At 44.3% G+C, this 19,650-nt stretch overlaps 2 protein-coding genes and 2 non-coding genes across 4 annotated transcripts in view; 2 read left to right on the forward strand and 2 right to left on the reverse strand.

The window, feature by feature from the left end:
- Window positions 1-697: 697 nt before the first annotated feature.
- The window catches only part of LOC148186973 (uncharacterized), a 43,135-nt gene continuing 24,182 nt past the window's right edge, over window positions 698-19,650 (reverse strand). The window contains 7 exon segments of the mRNA XM_088089760.1: window positions 698-1,119; window positions 1,222-1,714; window positions 1,799-1,915; window positions 2,017-2,069; window positions 2,128-2,231; window positions 2,335-2,478; window positions 2,842-3,437. Coding sequence (XP_087945886.1) covers window positions 698-1,119; window positions 1,222-1,714; window positions 1,799-1,915; window positions 2,017-2,069; window positions 2,128-2,231; window positions 2,335-2,478; window positions 2,842-3,437 — 1,929 coding nt within the window.
- LOC148186974 (uncharacterized) lies at window positions 9,390-10,708 on the forward strand. Its single transcript, XM_088089690.1, has 5 exons — window positions 9,390-9,532; window positions 9,655-9,812; window positions 9,920-10,063; window positions 10,178-10,394; window positions 10,494-10,708. The coding sequence occupies exons 1-5, from the start codon at window positions 9,425-9,427 to the stop codon at window positions 10,626-10,628; spliced, it is 762 nt and encodes a 253-aa protein (XP_087945816.1). The 5' UTR covers window positions 9,390-9,424; the 3' UTR covers window positions 10,629-10,708.
- Window positions 15,421-15,493, forward strand: trnav-cac (transfer RNA valine (anticodon CAC)). The gene has a single exon. It is a non-coding gene; the product is annotated as a tRNA-Val (tRNA).
- trnag-gcc (transfer RNA glycine (anticodon GCC)) lies at window positions 16,178-16,248 on the reverse strand. The gene has a single exon. It is a non-coding gene; the product is annotated as a tRNA-Gly (tRNA).

The following is a 19,650-nucleotide window of genomic DNA, read 5'->3' on the forward strand; positions in this document are numbered from 1 at the left end:
CTTACCTGTGCTGACATTCCCCAAATGATACACAGGAGACAAATAATTGCATTAGCAACACCACACTTTACTAAGACAGACATATTTAAAAAGTACAGTCACAATATATGTTGCCATTGTGCAGTGTACATAGGCCATATATACAATATGTACAGGTGGTGCAGTATTCATGCAGAGCACTGTAGACAGAATATAGTATATATAAAAACAGGCAGTGTATTAGCAGTAACTTTGTTAAAATAGAATCAATATGGATATCCATTATGAACGGCATAGACAGATGATTTAAGTATGTGACCTGTACATATGTGTATTAACAGTAACATGAGAGCAGTAAAAGTGTATGACAGCAAGAGCAGCAGAATGTGGCTTTGTATAATTGTAATTACAGTATTTACATTGTATACTTAGAGAATGCAGGCAGGTGAAGAGCAGGCCACTTTGCATAGAGGCAGAGGGAAAAGTCCTGGTTTATTGTCTTTGCGTGTCAAGATGGAGCCTTCAGGGCTGGCTAAGAGTATTCGATTACAGTTCAGCGGGTCTGGGACATGTAACAGAATGACTGAAGGCTGATGTCTGGCAGATTATGGGAGCCCTCCTCCCTCTCCTCCAAAAGATTTCTTGGTGACTCCAAGTGACTTGGTGACACTTCTTGATGTGCTGAAATCGTCCTGATTGCAAGGAAAAGAGTAACATGTCATTCCTCTCCATCCATTTCAAACGTGAAATGTTTGGGCATGACATTGGCCTTCTTTTTTGAACGCTTGATAAACCGGCCTGGAGTCTGCTGTCCAGGGTGGCAATCACAGCTGCTCACTTCTTGGCCCTCACTGGCTGTGACAACACGTCCATGATCATCACAGACCACCTCACCAGTACAAAGTGTGCGCTTTGTGAAAACTCTTGTGCCCTTCCCTTCAGAGTGTTGGATGCAAAGTCCTTTCCACTTCTGTTTCTTCACAAGTCTCTGAATCTTTGGGCAGTTCATGATGTTACCGTCAGATCCAGAGGGTCTCCACCCGTCAAGAAGTTGTCGGCTACCGACTTTACCGACCCATGCCTGCTTTGCTACACATTTTGCGAGCCGCTTATGTGTTGGCTGACGCCAAGGGAAGAGCGCTGTCAAAAAAAGAAGTTGTGTTAGTCATGAAGATAATAATTTAGGACTTTGAATCATGTAATTATGTTTACGTGAAAATAATGTCAAAAGACAATACTCACAGCGAACATATTCTTGTCGCAGTTTCAGCTGCCGCTTCTCCCAGCACTCATACACCTTTCGCCAACAGGACACACCCGGTAGAAGTTCCCATTTTGGTTTTGGCCCATGAATTGAGACAGGATATTTCTCCAGTAGGGTTTGAAGTGACGCCTCAATTTCCTTCCTGACAGCAGTAGAAGAACCAGCAGTGCTGCGGGTAATACGGCTGCTACTCTCCTCAGAAGACTCGCAGCTGTTGAGTTTCTCCGCTGTTGCGCTGGAACGGGTCAGGTAATCGGCCACCATTGACTTTTGAGCATCAGAGTACTCTTTAGTCGCCGTCTCATAGACTCTGCGTGCCATCTGGCTGGTCACTGGTGTGAGGTTGTACCTTTTGTGCAACCGGTGCAGGTCATTGGAGGCATGGTGGATCTCATCCTCCACATCCCTCTTGCGTTTCCTGGTGCCTCTCTGGAGCTCTGGCCGCACCAGTCTGTAGTACGCATCAAACCACTGTTGGCAGAGGACAAAAGGAAATTGAGATTACTTTCTGCTGGAATAGAAATTATGTTCTGACAGAAAATGTGATGAACTTACACGCTCCTCCTGCTCTGACAGGGCAAATGAGGCCACTTGCTGTGCTGCTGTCTTGTGCTCCTTTACCCCAATGACGTAGTGTGATTCGCATCTTCTCCTGGAAAGCCACTCCCTGACCTGTAAAAATATGAGGATATCAAATGAATTAGTGGTGTTAATGACTAAAATATCAGGGGGAAATTTGCCAATGCAGACCAAAATAATACGGAAACACTCACGGTCATGTGCTCCACCACGCCCGGTCGTTGGAGGTGTCGCAAGATCACAACAGCTGAGAGGTAGTACACCACAAAGAGCCTTTCGTCAGCGCCCAGGGTGTCAGGACAAACCAACAGTTCCATCCATAACTGCCAAGAAGTCCTTCTTGGCCTTCTCCAGAACTGCCACGCAGTCTGTTGTTGACAACTGGTGTTTGTCAAACAACATGTTATGCCTATGATAAAAGAAACAAACAAATATTTAAAAACACATCATATTACAGCAGACAGAGAGAGGACTACCAGTTCTTCGCCATTTACATGGGTACAATAACAAACCTCAGCTGGGTGATCTCCTTCTTCGATTGCTTGGAAATGATTTCCTGCGAAGATCCAATGAACTCAGTGAAGTGCTGGCACTCTTTAACAAAGGCCTCATCCTCATGCCTCATGTTGGTTTGGACAGTGTGGAAACCCAGGAATCTGTCAGGGGAAGTAAGAGGATTTAAGTATGTACATGTTCTAACAACTGGTCGTGCTGCGGAGTAATGTTCAGCAGCAAATCCGCATCAAAATACAGAAGCTTGGTTGAGAGATTCATTTACTAACAAGTTACTAGACTGTTGACATCATCATAAAAACAAAATTTGCTACCAACCTTTTCAAGCTCTTGAGGTAGTTCTGCTGTGTTGTCTTTTTCAGTTTTGCCTCAGAGAGCTCACGGAGGTACTGTCGGAGCTTCTCTCTATCACCGACAAACTGCAGGGATGGTGCCTCTGGGTCAGCATAATAGAGATACCGAGAAACATTTTCAACCTGAAAATAAAAGAGATCATGTTAAATTGCCTTCTAGTCATCCATGTGGAGATATCAGCCAGACACGCTGATATCCGAGCTGACACCGTTCTGTCATCAGGTGGAAAGGAGAGGAAGATCTGAGTGTCATCAGCATAGCAGTGGTAGGAGAAACCATGGGAGCGGATCACTGCACCGAGTGAGGTGGTGTACAGAGCGAAGAGTAGGGGACCAAGCACCGACCCCTGAGGAACCCCTGTCGATAGGCCATGTGACCTAGACATCTCTCCTCGCCATGACACTCTGAAGGATCCGCCTGTGAGGTAGGACTTGAACCACAATAGGATAGAACCTGAGATGCTGAGCTCAGAGAGTGTGGAGAGGAGGATTTGATGGTTCACCGTGTCAAAGGCAGCAGACAGGTCCAGCAGCAGTAGGACAGAGGATTGACCAGCAGCTCGAGCCAGTCTCAGTGACTCAGTGACTGACAGGAGTGCAGTCTCAGTGGACTGGTCACACCTGAAGCCAGACTGAAAGGAGTCAAGTAGGTTGTTGTTCCGCAAGTGTTCAGAGACCTGGTTAAATACTGCGCGCTCCAGTATTTTCGACAGAAATGGTAGAAGTGAGACTGGCCTGTAGTTTTCAACCTGGGCGGGGTTGAGATTAGGCTTTTTGAGCAGTGGGGTGACACGGGCTTGCTTGTAGAGATCCTTCTTTAGGTAGTTGGCAAAGTCTTTCAGCAGTGGATGGTCCAGAGAATGCCTCTGATATAGGCCCTTCTCAAGCATGAGCTGCTTGGTCTGGATGCTGTATTTTGGAGCTTGGACACTGCAATGAGGGATAAGAGTTTTGTTTTAATAGTGCATCATAGTTATTGATGTGAGCCACATGCAAAAACAAGCATCAGATACGTAGAAAAACTGAGACTCACCATTGAATCACCTCGCCACAGTCCGCAGCGGCCTCAGACAGCTCACCCTCTTCACTGTCAGGAGTCTGTCTTGTGGATGGTCCAGCTATAGCACTGGCATCAGGCAGTGTGTGAGCATCTTCAGGTGGCTGCCTGGTCGGTGGTCCAACTGTAGCATTTGCACTGGGCAGTGGTTGAGGAGCTCCAGTCACAGCATGGTATGAAGGCTTTTCACACACACTCACACAGCAGCACAGAGCCATCAACTAGAACAAAAGGATGGTCGTTAACTGAAACAAAGAATGTGGCCCATTGGGGGCTGGGATATGAGCAATAACATGAGCTCTGGCAGGACACCAAAATCCATCCATCCATCCATTTTCTTCCGCTTATCCGGGGTCGGGTCGCGGGGGCAGCAGCCTAAGCAGGGAAACCCAGACTTCCCTCTCCCCGGCCACTTCATCCAGCTCTTCCCGGGGGACCCCGAGGCGTTCCCAGGCCAGCTGAGAGACGTAGTCTCTCCAGCGTGTCCTGGGTCTTCCCCGGGGCCTCCTACCGGTGGGATGTGCCCTGAACACCTCACCAGGGAGGCGTCCTGGAGGCATCCTAATTAGATGCCCGAGCCACCTCATCTGGCTCTTCTCAATGCGGAGGAGCAGCGGCTCTACTCCGAGCTCCTCCCGGATGACCGAGCTTCTCACCCTATCTCTAAGGGAGAGCCCAGCCACCCTACGGAGGAAACTCATTTCGGCCGCTTGTACCCGCGATCTAGTTCTTTCGGTCACTACCCAAAGCTCGTGACCATAGGTGAGGGTAGGAACGAAGATCGACTGGTAAATCGAGAGCTTTGCCTTTCGGCTCAGCTCCCTCTTCACCAAGACAGACCGGTGCAGAGTCCGCATTACTGCAGACGCCGCGCACCGATCCTGTCGATCTCCGTTCCATCCTTCCCTCACTCGTGAACAAGACCCGAGGTACTTAAACTCCTCCACTTGGGGCAGGACTTCATCCCGATCCGGAGGGGCACGCCACCCTTTTCCGCTGAGAACCATGGTCTCGGATTTGGAGGTGCTGATTTTCATTCCAGCCGCTTCACACTCGGCTGCGAACCGATCCAGTGAGAGCTGAAGGTCGCGGCCCGATGAAGCCAACAGGACCACATCATCTGCAAAGAGCAGAGACCTAATCCTGAGGTCACCAAACCGGACCCCCTCAACACCCTGGCTGCGCCTAGAAATTCTGTCCATAAAAGTTATGAACAGAATCGGTGACAAAGGGCAGCCCTGGCGGAGTCCAACCCTCACCGGAAACGAGTTCGACTTACTGCCGGCAATGCGGACCAAGCTCCGGCACCGGTCATACAGGGAACGGACAGCCCGTATCAGGGAGTCCGAAACCCCATATTCCCGGAGAACCCCCCACAGGACTCCCCGAGGGACACGGTCGAATGCCTTCTCCAAGTCCACAAAGCACATGTGGACTGGTTGGGCAAACTCCCAAGCACCCTCAAGGATCCTGCCAAGGGTCCAGAGCTGGTCCACAGTTCCACGACCGGGGCGAAAACCGCATTGCTCCTCCTGAATCCGGGGTTCGACTATCCGCGGACCCTCCTCTCTAGTACCCCGAATAGACCTTACCAGGAGGCTGAGGAGTGTGATCCCCTGTAGTTGGAACACACCCTCCGGTCCCCTTCTTGAAAAGAGGGACCACCACCCCAGTCTGCCAGTCCAAGGGCACTGCCCCCGATGTCCACGCAATGTTGCAGAGTCGTGTCAGCCACGACAGCCCCACAACATCCAGGGCCTTGAGGAACTCTGGGCGGACCTCGTCCACCCCCGGGGCCCTGCCACCGAGGAGCTTTTTGACCACCTCGGTAACCTCAGCCCCAGAGATAGAGGAGCCCACCCCCGGGTCCCCAGGCCCTGCTTCCCCAACGGAAGGCGTGTCGGTGGGATTGAGGAGGTCTTCGAAGTATTCCTTCCACCGATCCACAACGTCCCGAGTCGAGGTCAGCAGTGCCCCGTCGCCACTGAGTTATTTTGGTGTCCATGGCGAGGCCATGGACACCAAAATAACTCTGATTAAACAAGAAGTAATGTTGAATTAAAGCCACCAACCTTTGTATTGGATATTCATCTGCCAGAGTTTGTTCAAGGATTTCATACAAAACACCTGTCTATTCTTATATTTTCTTAAAGCACATAAGCTGTAGATGTGGTTTAAAATAAAACATTTCATGGTAAACCCTCCTAGGGAGGTTTTTCATTGTGAATATACATGGTTTTACATTTTGGCATCAGAAATCTCAATATTCAGCACGTAGTTTTAGAATAATCCTTCATTCAGAAAGCTTTGAAATCTGTCTGTACTAATATTTTCTGAAAGCCCAGGACCTGTAGATGTGGTTTAAGGTATAATAAGCCATATTCCACCCCAGAATATTTCTTTACTCCATTGAAAAGCCTCACTTCTTCAACAAAGCCAAATTCTCTTATTTGGGGAAGCCTCAGCACATATGCTGAGCGAATTGGAGCCCTAAATGGTCAGCCTGTAGGTTAGGGGATTCCCTTCATTCAGACAGCTTTAAAACCTGTCTGTACTTATATTTTCCGAAAGCCCAGGACCTGTAGATGTGAATTAAGGTATAATAAGCTGTATTTATATATACTATATATTTATATACTTATATATTTATATACTTATATACTTTACTCCATTGAATAACCTCACTACTTTAGCAAAGCTAAATTCATTTTCCTGGGGAAGTATCAGCATTTATGCTGACAATCCCCAAATGGATTGAGCAGCAGTGATTTCATTGTGGATTTTCCATTTGACAGTGTTTTTTTTCCAGACTGTGGTGTCAAATGTAAAGTCAAACTCAGCGAATGTAAGTGAGCTGTTTAAGTACTAAATTTGGATGCATATGTGCGTAAACTATATAATATTGATAAGAATAGGCTCAACTTTTATATAAAAAATAATAAATACAATTTTATTTGGCCTAACACTGCAGAGTGGTCTGTGGAATCCTTTCTTATGGTGTTTTTGCCCATTTTCAGGACATTTGGTGCATTTTCAGCGCATGCGCTGCAAATGCAGCACATAGATTGCTCGCGACAGGAGCCGTCTGGGAAAAAAAAAAAATTAAAAAATGAATAAATACAATTTTTTTTGGCCTAACACTGCAGACTGGTCTGTGGAATCCTTTCTTATGACCCCAGGACCTGTAGATGTGATTTAAGGTAAAATAAGCTGTATTCCACCCCAGAGTATTTCTTTACTCCATTGAATAACCTCACTACTTTAGCAAAGCTAAATTCACTTTCCTGGGGAAGTATCAGCATTTACGCTGACAATCCCCAAATGAGTTAACTGTAGACCTCAATGGTCAGCCTGTAGGTTAGGGGTCAGGGTTATAATGCCATTAAATACTGTGGGCTCCAAACACTATCAGGGCACTGTGCTGGCTCTCTACTACTACTGCTGCTCTGTGGGCAGCTGCCATGTCCCATCCCCCGATGAGCCACGTTCCTGTAACGACCCTGCTTTTGTTCTGGCCCTCACTCTTACCTGTGCCGACTTTCCCCAAATGATACACAGGAGACAAATAATTGCATTAGCAACACCACACTTTACTAAGACAGACATATTTAAAAAGTACATTCACAATATATGTTGCCAAAGTGAACAGTGATATATATATATACACCCTTCTTGTGTCTGAATGAAGGGAATCCCCTAACCTACAGGCTGACCATTTAGGGCTCCAGTTTACAAAGGTTGGTGGCTTTAATTCAACATTACTACTTGTTTAATCAGAGTTATTCTGGTGTCCTGCCAGAGTTCATGTTATTGCTCATGTCCCAGCTCCCAATGGGCCACACTCTTTGTTTTAGTTAACGACCATCCTTTTGTTCTAGTTGATGGCTCTGTGCTGCTGTGTGAGTGTGTGTGAAAAGCCTTCATACCATGCTTTCACACTCAAGTATTTTTTGCTTTCATCACAGTCCCCTGTAATATTTCTTTTGAGTTTAGTTTCACACAGTTTAGTTTCATTCACTTCATTAACCATTTCCAAATATGTTTTTCCTTATAGAAAGACTGACTGAGGAGCTGGAGCGTCATCACTTGGTTGTGACTGGAGCTCCTCAACCACTGCCCAGTGCAAATGCACTCTCATATTCCATCCCAGAATATTTCTTTACTCCATTGAATAGCCTCACTACTTCAGCTAAGCCAAATTCTCTTATTTGGGGAAGCCTCAGCACATATGCTAGACATCACAAATTTGAATAGTCTGTCCATAGTTTTAGGGTCCCCCTTCATTCAGACAGCTTTAAAACCTGTCTACACTTATATTTTCTGAAAGCCCAGGACCTGTAGATGTGATTTACAATAAAATATTTAATGGTAAACCATCCTAGTGAGATTATTTATTTTGAATGTACATGTTTTCAAATATTGGCATCAGAAATCTCAATAGTCAGAATATAGTTTTAGAGTAATCCTTTCTTTGAGAAAACTTTTAAACCTGTCTCTACTAATATTTCCTGAGAGCCCAGGACCTGGGTGGGTGGGGGAGTGGGGGAGTTACCTGTTAATGTGAAATGTGGGTGGGGCTGTAAGGGCCACAGTTTAAATACAGGAGAAACTTGGTCCCTCACACAGACCTAGAGTCAGACCTCTAACTGTAAACTACACTGCACCAGAGATTTTCATTTTTCTTGCTACTGAAATGGCTTCAAGGTAAGTAACATTAATACTTGCTCAGATACTGGATTGTAAATAGGTGAAGATGGTTCTGCCTTTTTATTTGTCAAGGAAACCTACATCCAGACACTATCTGCTGTGCCCATTGTGTCTGCTTTTGCAAAGTTCAGAGTACATGCTTAGCTTTTGAGTGAGACCAATTGTGTTTTTTAGATTGTATATTTCATGCACCTTAATTAATGCATGTTAAGTAACCTATTTTTATTCCTATATTAACCACACTATCCTTACTGTCTTTTTGTCCAGGAAACCTTCAAACCGACACTACCTGCTGTGCCCAAAGTGTATGAGGACTCAGGAGGCCCTCTCAGTCCATCTGCGGAGGTCTTGCATGAAGAACAGCACTGAAGCAGCCATTGAAGCTGTGGTAAAAAAGGCCAAGTTAGATGTTCTTGACCTCCTGAAGAATGGCAGAACTTTTAATTATAAAGTCCTCAGACAAATTCTGGCAGATGCATGCCCATTGCAAAGGTAGGTGGCTTTACTTCAATATTACCTCCTCCTTCCTCACTGCTCATGCCCCCACTCCCCATTTTCAAATATTTTGTTTTACTATTTCTTTGAGTTTTAGTTTCACAAACTTTATTTCATTAACCATTTCCAAAAATCTTGTTTTCCTTTTTGAAAGACTGGCTGAGGAGCTGGAGCGTCATCACTTGTATGTGACTGGAGTCCCCCCCCCTCTGCCCAATGCAAATGTAGACACCAGGCGACCAACTGTGGCCGAAGTCCAGGCTGAGCCGTCTCAAGTGTTTGAGCCATTGGACGAGGCGTCAAACAGCAGTGGAGAGCTGTTTCAATGGTGAGAACCTCAGTTTCACAACTTTTCTGATGATGTGTGTTTTTGAGAGTGGCTCACATTAAAGCATTATTATGCAAAACATTATAACAAGTGTTATCCCACATTGCAGTGACCGAGATGTGAACTACTCTGTCACGCCCAGGAGTAACATGCTGGAGAAGGGGCTTTATCAAAAGCATTCCTTGGACCATCCCCTGCTGAGGGACTTTGCCACACACCTTAAGACTGAGCTCCTCAATGAAAGTTTCAAACAGGAGGTGAGGACCATCTTTACACACCCTGTTTATTAGAAATGTTAATTAGAAAGTTAATAAAAGATGAAGCAAGGAGCAAAAGTCATGATTAGAATGTATTTTAAAATTGTGTATTTTATTTTCAGGTTGAAAATGTTTCAAGGTACCTCTACTATGTGGACCCTGAGGCACCATCCCTGCAGTTTGTTAAAAACAGAGAGAAGCTCCGACAGTACCTCCTTGAACTGTCTGAGGCAAAACTGAAAAAACAAACGCAGCAGAACTACCTCAAGAGTTTGAAAAGGTTGGCAGCATTTTATCATTATTATTATTATTATTATTATTATTATTATGGTGTCAACAGTGTAGATAGTACATGTGTAACATAAATCCCTGTACTTCCTCTGACAGATTCCTGCTTTTCCACACTATTCAAACCAACCTGAGGCATGAGGATGAGGCACTGCATACAGAGTGCAAGCATTTCATTGATTTCATTGGTTCTCTCCAGAAAGTCACATCCAAGCAAGTCAGCAAAGAGATCGCCCAGAAGAGGTAAATTTAAGTGTTTGTCCCCATGTAAATGGATTACACTACAGAACTGGCAGTCCTCTCGCTCCCTGCTGCAATATGATTTCTTAACACAGTTGATGTTTTTTTTCCTCATAGGTATAACATGTTGATTGACGAGCAACAATTAACACCGGGTGACTGCCGAGCTGTGCTGGTGAGGGCCAAGCCGCACTTTTTGGAGATTATGAAAGAGCTGTCTGACAGTTGTTCTGGCACCCTGGAGCCTGCCCAGGCCATCTTTGTGGTGTACTACCTCGAGGCCATAATCATCCTGCAACACCTCCAACGACCGGGCGTGGTGGCGAACATGACTGTGAGTGTTACTGTGCTCTTTTGGTCTGTATTGATATATTTCTCCAGACAGCTAAGCCATTGCATTTACTAATCGTTGGGATATCTTACTTTTTTACAGGTCGGTGAGTGGCTTGACAGGATTGAAAAAAATCAACTGTACGTGATTGGCGTAAAAGAACACAAAACGGCAGCACATCAACTGGCAGTGTTTGCCCTGTCACAGGAGGAGGAGCGCGTAAGTTCATCACAATGAGATCATATTTCCTGTCAGAACGTGCTCAACAGCAGAAATGAATCTTAACACCCTTCTCTCCTCTGCCAACAGTGGTTTGATATATACTACAGACTGGTGCGTCCACAGCTCCTGATTCCCTGTAAGAAAAGGAAGAGGGACGTGGAGGATGACTGCAGTGCAGAAGAGATGTTCTTTGTCTCCTCCACAGGGAAGCCAATTCACAACCCCTCTAATGACCTGATGCGGCTGCAGCAAAAGTAAGTGAATCATTTCCCCTCTCTGCTCATGTGCTGTTCATCACCGTCTCAGATGAGATGTCTTGATACATTTCTAACATACTGTTCAAACTTGCATTTTAGATACGATCTCCCGTGCGTGACCAGCCAGATGGCGCGCAGAGCATTTGAGACGGCAGCTCACTACTTGCCGGAAGATCAGAGGTTATTGGTGGCCTTTTACCTGAACCATTCGAGTGCGACTGCTGAGAAGCATTACCGCATGAAGCAACGTGACCTCATGGTGAAGACTTCTCAGCTGTTGAGCAAAGTTTCAAGGTGAGCATGTTTTATATTTGCCAACACAATGCAAACGTAACCAAACACACCATAATCTTTATTTAGACAATCTGAAAGTCTAATGTTTTTCTTATAATCTCATTAATTTCTTTTGTTTCATGTAGTGCTGAGGCTTCTGGGGAAGGTACTGGATGTGAGCTTTCTGATGCCTGTTCCAGCCATGCTGTCCAAGACTCACCAACCAAACAGCCAGTGATCTGTCTGCCAAGGCTCCCTGCTGATAATGAGAAGGTCAAATTCTTCACCGCATTTGAAACTCTACTGAAAACGTACCCTCTGTCACTGTCTGGGAAAGGGCCAGAAGTGAAACACCGGAAGGATGTGTCTGAAGAATTTGAGCGGAAACTTTACACATACTGGAGGAGGAAGCAGTTTGAAAAGCGTGTTGAACATGTCCGCTGTAAGTAGTTTTCTTACCATATTTCACATTATTTTCAAGCAAAAATGATTGCACTATTCAAAGTTTTCAATTATTGTATTCATGACTAACAAAACTTTTGTTATTTATTTTGACAGCACAATTCAGTCGGCGTGCGCCAACAAGAGATCGTCTCGAGGCTTGGATAAAGAAGCAGGGATGGAAAAACGCTGGCTGCATCGCTGATGAAGTACTCAACAACTGGGCACCATCTGGATCGGAGGACACCATCATGGACAGTAAACAGATTCAGATGTTGGTGAAGACACAGAAGTGGATAGGACTTCATATCAACAAATGTGAAGACAAGGGCAGAGGGATCGTCACGACCCGCAGATTTGAGGCTGGCGAGGTGCTCTGCGACTACCACGGAACGGTTGTCACACATCGTGAGGGACAGAACATTCACAAAAGCACCACTGGCAAAGAGACTGGCCATGGCTTCTTTTTTACAAATAAAAAGGGTGAGAAAATGTGCATTGATGCAAAATCAGAAACGTGTGATTGCCACCCTGGGATGCAGACTATCGGCAGGTTGATCAACCACTCGAAGAAAAAAGCCAACATCAAGCCGAAGTACTTTAGCGTGGAAATGGACGGAGAGCAAAGAGATGTAATCCTTTTCCTCGCAACCAGGACTTTGATGGCCAATGAAGAAGTTCTGTTTGATTATGGTGTCAACAAGAACTCTTAACGGAGAGGGTCAAGGACTCGACAGGCTCAACTAACGTCATGCTTTAGACATTCTGTTGCACTTCTGTCTACAGTGCACTGCATGAATACTGCACCACCTGTACATTGCACCTCCCCTCCCTCCCACTCTCTCCAGAGACTGCAACAGATCACTTTCCAGTTTGGGCATATCAGATGAATATTTATTTCTCTCCTTTTTTGTTTCATTGTTTTGGTTTCTGAATGTATATATATCACCGTGCACTTTGGCAACATATATTGTGACTGTACTTTTTAAATATGTCTGTCTTAGTAAAGTGTGGTGTTGCTAAAGCAATTATTTGTCTCCTGTGTATCATTTGGGGAAAGTCGGCACAGGTAAGAGTGAGGGCCAGAACAAAAGCAGGGTCGTTACAGGAACGTGGCTCATCGGGGGATGGGACATGGCAGAGCAGCAGTAGTAGTAGAGAGCCAGCACAGTGCCCTGATAGTGTTTGGAGCCCACAGTATTTAATGGCATTATAACCCTGACCCCTAACCTACAGGCTGACCATTGAGGTCTACAGTTAACTCATTTGGGGATTGTCAGCATAAATGCTGATACTTCCCCAGGAAAGTGAATTTAGCTTTGCTAAAGTAGTGAGGTTATTCAATGAAGTAAAGAAATACTCTGGGGTGAAATACAGCTTATTTTACCTTAAATCACATCTACAGGTCCTGGGGTCATAAGAAAGGATTCCACAGACCAGTCTGCAGTGTTAGGCCAAAAAAATTTGTATTTGTATTTATTCATTTTTAAAATTTTTTTTTTCCCCTCTCATGTCGTGAGCAATCTATGTGCTGCATTTGCAGCGCATGCGCTGAAAATGCACCAAATGTCCTGAAAATGGGCGAAAAACACCATAAACAGACACAAGGGGTCATAAGAAAGGATTCCACAGACCACTCTGCAGTGTAAGCCCAAATAAAATTATATTTATTCATTTAAAAAAAAAAAAATTCCGGAAAGAGAGTGTCGCAAGCAATGTGTGGTCGACGCCATCCACGCATGAGATGAACATGCACTAAATGTCCTGAAAAATGGGCAAAAACACCATAAAAAGACACGAGGGGTCATGAGAAAGGATTCCACAGACCACTCTGCAGTGTTAGGCCAAATAAAAACATATTTATTCATTTTTCAAAATTGTTTTTTCCAGACGGGTCCTGTCGTGAGCAATCTATGTGCTGCATTTGGAGGCCCCTGCGCTGAGCTGAAAATGGGCAAAAACACCAAAAAAAGACATGAGGGGTCATAAGAAAGGATTCCACAGACCACTCTGCAGTGTAAGCTCAAATAAAATTGTATTTATTCATTTTTATATAAAAGTTGAGCCTATTCTTATCAATATTATATAGTTTACGCACATATGCATCTAAATTTAGTACTTAAAAAACAGCTCACTTACATTCGCTGAGTTTGACTTTACGTTTGACACCACAGTCGGCAACACTGTCAAATGGAAAATCCCCAATGAAATCACTGCTGCTCCAGTCGTCTGTCACTCAAAGGACAAGATAAACTCATCTCCTTAAAAAGTGGGGGAAACAGCGCCACCACAATTCCACTTTTGGCCAAAAATATATTGCATCTGTAGTGATAATCGCTACCATAGACAATGAATGGGAAAAGTTAGTGATCACTATATCTGGCTCCTGCACGAGAGGTCCCCGGTTTTGAAACCTATGACACGCTTTGGAACAACTTGTTGTTTAAACTGTACAACGTGACCATAGGTCGCTTTCAGCACTTATTAACCAAGCATGGAAGACTAATATCTGATTGTGGCTTTACGCAGCACAAAGCTAGATATCAAGTTACCATAGTGTAGTGGTTACCGTGTTTGCCTAACATGCAAAAGGTTGCTGGTTGGAGACCAGGTGGAAACTATAAGAGATTTTCATTATCATGGCGATGATCAAGAGGTCTGTAACTTCTAATGTGTCCCTAAACGCGGCCCTCAGGGGGAGTACATTTGTGGTGGTGTGCTGTTTGGCGGCATGTCGCAGAACATTAAAATGTGCTGCTGGTATAAATCTGGTCAGGTGGTCCCACAGCTTTGGTATTGAAAGGATTTAAGGTTAGAAATTGCTGTTAACCAACTCTAAGTCCATATATTGTGTTTTCTGACAGACTGAGAAGATGTCGCAGTGACACAGTAACAGGAGCTGACGTCTTCAGCTTCTCTGAAGGACAAAAGAGGCACATGGACGTCCTCTGCAGGGACACTGAGTCTCATCCACCACAAGGTTAGGTGTTTGAAAGGCGCAGGCTCATTCCCAGAGTTGGTTTATTGGAAGGGAAGGAAAAGTTAGATCTGTGTTGCTGACAAACACTGTGATGGTGAAGCTTTGCGACTTTACCGAAATAATTACAAAGTCCGTGGCATATTTCTTTTTCGACAAAAAGTCAGACAATGACATGCATTGCTACGACTACACAAAACTTTGCCAGAGCTCAAACACAAGTACAAAATTTGAGGTACTTGTACTTGAGTCTTTTCTTTTCATGCTACTTATACTTTTGACTCCAAAACATTCAACAGCTTTTTTCTACTTTACAAATGAATATTTTTGTGCACAAATCATATAAAAATGTAAAAGTAGAGCAATAGTGGCGCTCACTACAGTGGCACTCAGGATAATACATCAGGATAATATACATAATGTCCAATGTCTGCAAAACTAAGGACATGAATGTGGACTTTACAAAGAAGCAGCTAAAGAACTACGCCCCCCTTTGGCTCTGTGATGTTTGTGGAGAAGCCCTTCGATGGTGGATCGCATTACTTCCGCCAAATGTCTGTGGTCCAGGACTTAAATAAGGCTTCCTGTCCTAACTGGTGAAAAGCTGGTGGTTTGAGGGAAAAAAATATAGACAGCAGTGCTACCCCCCCGTCAGGTTTAAAAAGAAGGATTGTGATTGTGTTTTTGTTTTGTTTGTTTTTTCAGAATTTCAGAGGTATACACCCGCTTAATGATTTTTGTTAATGGACAAAATATTATTTGATATATTTTCTAGCTAGATTTCCAAACATGTTTTAAACTATTACTACTACTCTATAGTGGATCCCCGATGTTCCTGAACGGCTCCCATTGATATCACATTTCCATAGTGTAGTGGTTATCATGTTTGCCTCACATGCAAAAGGTCCCCAGTTCAATACTGGGTGGAAACATTGTTAAACTTTCATTATCATATCTCAAAAGAGCACACATTTCTGGATGCCTAATGGCGAGCTGCTGCTGCTGGCATTGATCAAGAGGTCTGTAACTTCTGATGCGTCCCTGAACGTGGCCCTCAGGGGGAGTACATGTGTGGTGGTGCTCTGCTGTTTGGCGGCATGTTGCAGAGCTGTAGAGCCTCGTGAGGAGTTGTAGGCTACAAAACTAAACAAACATATACTTCATTCACATTTACAACCTCAGGGGATGCCGGTTATTCCTCTGGTCTTTGGTAAGTGCTCCTGTGTAGCCCATATGTGCTAAGTACTGCAAAGGACAACATCATTGGCTGGAAATCAAACCCAGGCCTCCCACATAGCAGGTGAGAATTGTCCCACTGAACCACCAATGCTCATTGACTCCAAGTGTATGCATGTGATGGCACGTGCATACACCTGGAAGTTTGACTCACCGCCTTCTGCACCAAACAGACACAAAATGCAGCTAAATTTCAGACAGCAGCAAGCCTTTTCCTACCCAAGAAAAGCAGGGGGAAAAGAGTCACAGGTGTTGCTTCTGGTGTGGTGTATGACATGTCACTAACGCCAGCATCTTCTAATGCTCCTCTCCACGGTATTAACTGCAAGAAGACAAAGAAGTTGTGCAACCATTGACTCCAAACAGCAGTAAAGACACAGTGCATTGGCCGGGAATCGGACCCGGGTCTCCCGCGTGGCAGGCGAGAATTCTACCACTGAACCACCAATGCTCACATGGCAGTGACAGCCACAGCCACCACTGCTTCTTTGACGCAATCTTGTCTTCATATTCTTCCTAGGCCGAATCAGATGGGACACAACTGATCCATTTTGTGCCCATCAAGACTGCAACGGTGCGCCAAACGTCTTCTTTCATGGGGACCTGCACAGAGCCTGAGGGAGAGAAAGCCTGGGTAAACAAAGCTAGTTGATCGCCACTGTCGTGGTACCTATGTTGAGTTGCAGTCTTTGTGGAGCCAGCTAGGGCAAACAAAGTCCTGCGCTGTCTAACTTACAAAGTAGTACTAAGTGGCTCAGTACCTGCCAATTGCAAATGACTTTGAGGTGCTTTCTGATGGTGTTCAACATTTCTGCTGTTTGCTCACATTCTCAACTCAAAGAGGAAAAGAAACATTTGATGACATGAGATTCAGATTAAAGCAGTTTCTTCAGCTGAACATTTCAAAGTGTTATTGTGCTCAGAGCTCCTCAGAGCTCCAAAATCCAGGTCCCAGGTGTGCTGCTGATCAGGAGCTATTGGCTGCAGCTGTGATGTTCTCCCTCAGCTGCTGCCAATCAGCCTGCTGGGAGGCTCTATAGGGAGGTGGGCTTCTCCTGCTCACTTGCTCGTGTGTTTCCAGAGAGTCGACACCTTCAGTCGGCTTTCTGTGCTTTTGCTTTTTGACTGGTGATGTGAGTTGAGTGTGTGTTGGAAGTGAGCTTCTTCTTTTGGCCATTCATTTAGTTTCCCCTCTATTCACTGACTCCCACTTTACTTTGGTTTGGGGAGCAAATCTTTGCTTTGTCTATCAGTCAGAGAGAATCAGTGGAGGCTGCTGGGAGCTTTATTTATATGTGATGAGGTTCTATCTGCAGCCTCTTGTGCAGCTCACGACGTTCTTGTAGAACTCTGCAGAATCCTGCACAGACTCTGAGGAGGGAAACTCAGTCTCATTTCAGGATAGTTGAAATAATTTCAGAGAATGAATCTCAGCAGTGACAGGTGAAGGATTTTGGAGCTCTTGACACAATAGTTGGTAATTCACTCACGTTTGTACAATAAAGTAAAACAAACCAAAAATACACAATATATCCTAACAATTAATAAATGTGTGTGTGTGTGTGTGTGTGCTCGGTTATATGCACAACACTGATGAGGCAGTACATGGATTTGCCAAATGTGCATGAGGCTCAGCAGACTGCACAACACTACAATGAGGCACACAGAAAACCCCAGGCCTATGGAGCAATCAGCTCCTCCAGAAAAGCTGCTCTTCACTTCTCTGCCAGATCATTCTTCTTTTTTTTTTAATTTACTTTTTATTCATTTTCTTTTAGCAACAAATACACTTGTGCCAACTGGGCACGAAAACATACAACATAACACAACATTGACAACATAACATGACAAGGGGAGGATTTTCATAAAACATGAGTCAAATATAAGCGCTTCATATAGAGATGCTTCTTGGAAGATAGAGAAAACATTCCTAAATAAAGAGTTAAACATTATCCTTGTAGTCTATATGAAATCAGGTCTTAAAGTTGACACATAACCGAGCCATTTTGACCAGTTCTCTTCAAAGATGTCAGATTGGTTTTTGAGTCTGAAAGTGATTCTTTCCATAACATAAATATCATATATAATATCAATCCACTCATTAAGTGTTGGTTTGTCTGCTCTAAGCCATTTTCTGGTCAAAGCCTTTTTACAGCCCTCTCAAAAGGTATTTGTCTTTCTTTGCAAGTTGAAGCTCATCCAGATCACACAGGTATATGACTTTGAAGTTTAAAAACATTTTTGTGTGTGCATGTGTGCTGAGGCTTCCCCAAATGAGAGAATTGGCTTTGCTGAAGAAGTGAGGCTTTTCAATGGAGTAAAGAAATATTCTGGGATGGAATATGAGTTATTATACCTTAAATCATATCTACAGGTCCTTGGCTTTCAGAAAATATAAGTGTAGACAGGTTTTAAAGCTGTCTGAATGACGGGAATCCCCTAACCTACAGGCTGACCATTGAGGTCTACAGTTAACTCATTTGGGGATTGTCAGCATAAATGCTGATTCTTCCCCACGAAAGTGAATTTAGCTTTGCTAAAGAAGTGAGGTTATTCAATGGAGTAAAGAAATACCCTGGGGTGGAATACAGCTTATTATATATTAAATCACACCTACAGGTCCTGGGCTTTCAGAAAACATAAGTATAGACAGGTTTTAAAACTGTCTGAATGAAGGGGGACCCTAAAACTATGGGCAGACCATTTAAATTTGTGATGGTAAATTTAGAAAGCAAAAACCCTAAACATGGGCAACGTATGTGCTGCATTTGCAGCGCATGCGCTGAAAATGCACCAAATGTCCTGACAATGGGCAAAAACACCATAAAAAGACATGAGGGGTCATAAGAAAGGATTCCACAGACCACTCTGCAGTGTTTGGCCAAATAAAATTGTAAGATACTGGTGTTTGTGGCCCTGGAGATTCTGCTGAGCTACAAGATCATGTTGATGGGAACCGGCATGAAGGCATGGTCAAGTTTCTGTGTGATCTGAATAAACACAGTACAACAAACAGTAATGCATTGTTTGTTTGTTTTTTTCCTCACAGTAGGTTTCCTTGTATAACTATAACTGTATAGTGTTAAGCCTCAAAGAATATGATTTTTATTTATTTATTTATTTTTTCAGAATATTGACATTTTCAAAAAGTTTTCCAAAAAAATCTAAAGTGCATGCTTCCAATGCAAGTGCCAATAAATATATTCCAAATTATGACCCATATTTATATTCCCTAAGGAATCAATACAAAGGTTACAGATGTTACAATGTTACAAGTATGGAGTCTGAGTGGCAGGGGTGGCAGGGGTGACCCTGCATTACCTGCTCTGACCACATGATGGCAATGGTGAGCTATATGGGCCTGCAGTGTTGTGTGCAGGCAGGCTGCAGTGTGAGAGTGCCGAAACAAAAGAAGAGCCATTAAGCAGAACAAAGAGCTGGTCTGTGGGAGTCAAGTTGGTACACCAGGGTCATTTGGGGAGGACTCTGCCAGGCCATGGAGGGGTAAAGAAATAAATAAACCCTCCATAGCTTGGGACAAATGAGCCTACCAACTTGACCCCCACAGACCAGCACTTTGTTCTGGCCCTCTCATACAGTAGTAGCCTTTGTGTAGGAGGTGAGACTCAGCCAGGGGGATATTGTTCCACACACCTCCCCATAATTGTGATCACTTTGTCAGGTTTGTATGCCTTCAGTGACCTGTATCTTACACAGAATGAGTCTACCCACTTTAAAGCCCCCCTCCCCCCACAACAAGCCAGGGTCCAGGCTTACTACTACTGCAACTACTGCTGCTCTGTGGGCAGCTGCCATGTCCCATCCCCCGATGAGTCACGTTCCTGTAACGACC

Source organism: Plectropomus leopardus, chromosome 16, assembly GCF_026936395.1.
Source record: "Plectropomus leopardus strain MGB_pleo_1.0 chromosome 16, ASM2693639v1, whole genome shotgun sequence".
NCBI lineage: Eukaryota > Metazoa > Chordata > Actinopteri > Perciformes > Serranidae > Plectropomus > Plectropomus leopardus.

Bases quoted from the DNA above. Each gene is read 5' to 3' on its own strand.
- LOC148186974 (XM_088089690.1), top strand. From the start codon at position 9,425: ATGCTGGAGAAGGGGCTTTATCAAAAGCATTCCTTGGACCATCCCCTG. The intron at 9,813-9,919 runs GTTGGCAGCATT...TTCCTCTGACAG, and splicing joins TACCTCAAGAGTTTGAAAAG to ATTCCTGCTTTTCCACACTA. The intron at 10,064-10,177 runs GTAAATTTAAGT...TTTTCCTCATAG, and splicing joins AAAGAGATCGCCCAGAAGAG to GTATAACATGTTGATTGACG.